We start from the raw sequence: 4852 nt of genomic DNA, 5'->3' as shown, positions 1-4852 counted from the left end.
AATATTCTCCGATGTAAAAAGGCCCTGGGGTTAAATGTTCTCCCATTTGGGGAGATGTTGTTCAGTTGGTTTTTTTTTTTTTTTTTTTTTTCCCCTTCTTCAGATCTTAACGTCCTGTCTATTGGGCTGGTGATGCTTGGAAAATTCGGCATCACAGCGGCATTTTCAATGCTGTATGTCTACAACGTGGAGCTCTACCCTACGCTAGTGCGAAACATGGCAGTCGGAGCTACTTCCATGGCTTCCAGGCTGGGCAGCATCATCGCTCCTTACTTCGTTTACCTGGGTGAGACATCTACACGCTGCCTGGAGAAGCTATCGGAGCTTCTGCAGTGCAGGCTCACACTCAAGTCCCTTACTCGTGGTCTTTTAAGTCCCTTCTCTCATCTTGAGAATGAGTTCACTGTCATAGGCTGTAGAAATGAAGCGGAGCTCTGTGGGTTTCACAGCACCAGGAGCTTCCTTCCTCCACTGCCACGAGCGACTGTTCATAGAGCACCGGCGCGGGCCTGAGCCGGTCCAGGACAACCACGGTGTTCATACACTGTGCAAGCGGAGCGGTTGGGATGATAACTGGTCACATCTTGGCAATGGAGGTTACCCCTGGGACACCAGTTAGTTTCCCAGGAGAGTGTGACAAGAAGTGATCTTGTGAGTAAGGAAATCCGGCCGTAGGAAACTCCTTGCTCTGAACTCTTCATGTGCATCCCAAGGTGGGTCTGTCAGGAGCAGAGGAACCAGGCGGGAATCCAAACATCCCCGCAGTCTGTCCTCTTGGAAGCCATCCATGGAAAACATACAGGTTAAGCAGCACCGAGTGTGTTCAGTCATGACCTTCATGAAGTGATTCTGCTTTTTTTTTTTTTTAGTTATTAAGCATTCATTTTGCTTTTCCTTATTGTTCATGCCCTGGACTGTAGCAGAACTATGGATTTCCTCATAGGCCTTTTTTATTTGTATTTCATTACCATCCCATCCTGGTGTTGCACAAATACCAGCTGATAATTTATTTTTTTTTTAAAAAAAAAGTACATGAAAATGATCCTCATGCTGCAGCCAGGAAAGGGTGACAGAGATTAGGGGATTAAGCGTGGGAGTATCTGTGAATACCGGCTGCTCAGTCTCCTCTTTCTTTTGCTCACACGTGGTTTATTTCCTTCTGCCATCACTGGACCCATCTCAGCTCTTCCCCACACCCGAATTTGTGTCCTGCTGAGACCTTTGATACAAAACCAGCACGGCTTTGCCACCTCTGGCACAGCATTGCTGCTGTGCTGCTGAGGGTTAATGCTGGTTCCCCATGCTGCGAAAGGGGAGACGACACTGCTCCCCATAGCTCACCTCTACAGTCCAGTGTGACTGTAACACAGCACCAAAAAGGATAAAAATACGTTGTCTTCATTTCATACTTGTGCAGTAAAGGGGACAGCAGGACTGTGACGCTCCTTAGGGGCTTCAGTCTCTGCTGCAGAACAGCTGGCAGCGATGGAGAGATGTAGACAGGATAAAGATTTTACTGCTGGGGTTTTTTTTTCCTCCCAGGTTTCTGTAGGCTCAACCTTCAAAAAATTCTTATTCCAGTCATCAGAATAGCTTTCTAAACTTTAGGAGGTTTTAGGAGAAACTTGTCAGCTGCTGGTATTTGCTACAGCTAAATTAGGACCTCGCAGCTCATCCAGGTCATGAACATGGAAGAGATCAAATCACAAACTTTGGCTCTGTGTGCAGTACCCCGGGCTCTTCACTTGAATTCTGTTTTATTCCATGCTTTAGAAAGCATACTGCCCTGCCCCACCAAATAATAAAGCTGTCAGGCCCACTTTGGGTCTTTCTCTCCTTTAAACACTTTAACTCCCAGCTAATCCCTTCAGTGAAAGACCTTTTCATTGCTGCGCTCTTGTGACTGGGAGCTCTTGCGTCCTGCCCACACACTCGAGCGGTGGTTCAGGCGGCTGGCAGGGGCTGCTGCCTTCGAGGCCAAAATGAATAGACCAAGGTCAGAGCCTCTTGTCTGCCAGGGGAGGCCTGCTGATGCTTTTTCGCTTTGCAGTCAGGAAGGGTTTTAAGGATTCTCTCCTTAGTGGCTCATTAGGCTGCAAGGGGGCCGTTCAGCCGCCCTCAGTCTCTTCCCTTCTTGTGCTGATGCACAAGAGGATGCACAGACCCAGGCAGCTGGTGAGTGCTTGGTTGATTATGAGCACTTTTATTCCCTCATATTGAATTATTTAATGGAGGATTTGGGTGCTGGTGCCAGCGTAGACCTGAAGACCCCAGCAGTGATCCCGGCAGAGCTGTTACCTTGTGGAGATGGCAGTCCCAGTTGGAAAGGTACACAAACCTGTTAAGCCGCTGCACAACACGGGGATGGCATGGAAGCGGTGGTAGGTGTTGGCCACCTGTATTGTACTTTTAAAACTGAAAAATCTTTGCTGGCAGGTAACAGGCATAACGCAGTTTTCGATTCATCTTTGATATTTAGGAACATTTCATCTAATTATTCCAGATTAATTCTGCGTTACAGCAATATAAATCTTGCACACAGTTTTCTTGATTGTGGACGTTAAGTGCCATTGTCATGTCCTGTGTCCTGCCAGGTGCCTACGACAGATTCCTACCGTATATCCTGATGGGAAGCCTGACCGTGCTGATCGGGATTCTCACCCTGTTCCTGCCGGAGAGCTACGGCAATCCCCTGCCCGAGAGCTTTGAGCAGATGCTGAAGGTGAAGTGGTAAGGGGGCCGTCATTCATCCCGGGCTTCACAAGAAGTCAGGACCTCTTTCTACATAGTCCCTTTTCACTATCAGTAAACACATTTCCTCAGATCCACTGCAAAACATCAAAGCTTTCAAAGTCCCCTTTAGATTATTTGGTTGGGTTGTTCGTTTGACAGCCAATGACATTCTGCAGTTTCTCCTGAACCCAGGAGCTGCAGTGGGCACTCACAAAGCAAGGCCGACCTTCACATCACTTTGCGGCTGTTCCTTCGATCTCCCAACGCTTTCCACCCTTTTAGAGCATTCACTCTCCTCACTCCTCGTGTAAACTCTTCATTCATCAGGATGGTTTACATCACAAAGCAGTGTAAGGTCATTGGGAAACGCTCCCCAGTAAACAGTACTGACAGCTCTTGCCTTTGGGAGCCTAGAGGTGTGCCAGGACACCTTTTCTCCTGCTTTAGCTGCTTTAGCCGCAAGCCGTGGCAGGTTTCTTGCCCCCGCACCGTTGTTATTTTGCTGTTTGCCTTGAGCAAAATCTCCACTGAAATCCGTGCTGGTGCGGTGGAGATGGCCAGTGTCTGTGAGGTGCTATTGTGGGAGGAGAACTCTGGGGAGCAGCAGGGAGAATTAGCTGAAGTGCAGCCGCGCAGCTGCCGTCCAGCTGACTGAACCCGTACAGAACAGAATTTGCCCTTGTAAGCCAGAATTGCCTGTGTCTGATTCCTGGTCAGCGTAAGGAGCTGCCATTACGCTGCCAGAGTAAAAAGAAACCTCAGGCCAGGTTCCTGCTCTGTCACAATCCAGAACTTTGCACGTGTCTGACTTTTGGCTTTGCAGCTGAACCGTAGCTAGAAATTTTGCAGTCAGCCCAGATTCCCATCACAGGCTTCTTGTGTAAAGAGACAGCAGTAACTGGATTACAGGCACTGAGTTCCATTCAGGTGTTGCTGCTGCACTACTTCTGCCACCCGGAACAGCCACCTTTACAGTGCGTTACATTTTCACCAGTGTTTATACGAGCGATGTAACAGGGTTATTTGAGTGGTGCTGATGAGGAGGGGGAAGTGTCTGAAGATGCCCTGTAAAGCTTCTCTAGCTTCTCAGCCCTTTACTTGCTTTCAGTTTCAGAAACGGGCAACAACCCCCTGGCATTAGGAATTCAAAGGAGAGTCCTAAAACGCTGGTAACACCCTTGTGAAGAAGGTGCACACTCCAAGGGGCTGCAAGAAGAACGAGAACTTCTCGAAATGCACTTTCTGCCAGAGAAAACCAAAACCCAACAGTCGATGCTACCGCACCGTAGTTCTTACCCCTGTGCTGCTGTACCCAATCGCGTAGTTCACTGAACAGAGGCTGTCTGCTCCCAGAGGACTCTCAGTGCCCTGATCCTGGGGTTCGTCAGCAGACACAGTCCCTGTTAAGAAATGGGGCCTGCCTGTGCTGAGCATGATTGACTTGAGGAGCAAGACAGAAATGAGCCTTAGGACTGATGCTGCAAGGACTCCGGTCAGTCAGGTTCTCAACGAGAGCTGCTTAAAGGGAAAAAAAAAAAAGAGAGCAAATGGTGGTGGTTCTCCTCAGTGTGTGTGTTGGCTGCATGCAGGGGAGCGGGGTGCCTGTCTTGGAAGATCTCCGTGCGTTCCCCCAAGGGGAGGATCCCAGCCTCCTTGAAGCATGTGGCCAAAGCCCAGCAGACCAACAGGGACCAGAACTGAGTTGTAGCAAAGCAGACGTGGACTGTGCCGTAAGGACGTGGGCCTTGAACAACACATTGGAGCATCTTTTGACGTCGCTTGCTTTTCCAGGACCTGGGGTCCACTTGTCCCTGTAAAAGCTGATGCTTTTTCATAAAGCCTGAAATCCTTGGGCTTCATGAATGTTCGCTGTCTGTGGGGATGGGGGGAAGCCTTGAACACAGGCAGGACTAGAGCTCGCTGACCTCCCGATGGCCCATGCCCACTTTCAGGAGACATGGGCTTTAGCAAGCCAACAGTCCCATCTAGACAGGCCATGTGGGTTTAGCTTTCAGGTTTTTCATGGTGTGTCAGTGTAATCAGCTTTTTGGCTGGTTTTTCTTTTTTTCCAGAGCATTTCATTTCTCCTTTGAGTAGATATCCCATTGTTCTGGACCTT

At 49.0% G+C, this 4852-nt stretch overlaps 1 protein-coding gene across 1 annotated transcript in view; it reads left to right on the top strand.

The window, feature by feature from the left end:
* The window catches only part of LOC104489013 (solute carrier family 22 member 4-like), a 15484-nt gene extending 11567 nt beyond the window's left edge, over window positions 1-3917 (top strand). The window contains exons 9-11 of the mRNA XM_010131125.1: window positions 104-286; window positions 2595-2730; window positions 3842-3917. Coding sequence (XP_010129427.1) covers window positions 104-286; window positions 2595-2730; window positions 3842-3917 — 395 coding nt within the window. The remainder of the gene's footprint in view (window positions 1-103; window positions 287-2594; window positions 2731-3841) is intronic.
* The last annotated feature ends 935 nt before the right edge of the window (window positions 3918-4852 follow it).

The sequence above is a fragment of the Buceros rhinoceros genome, unplaced genomic scaffold, assembly GCF_000710305.1.
Source record: "Buceros rhinoceros silvestris isolate BGI_N320 unplaced genomic scaffold, ASM71030v1 scaffold17022, whole genome shotgun sequence".
Classification (NCBI taxonomy): Eukaryota; Metazoa; Chordata; class Aves; order Bucerotiformes; family Bucerotidae; genus Buceros; species Buceros rhinoceros.
This window is presented reverse-complemented; position numbering and strand designations above follow the sequence as displayed.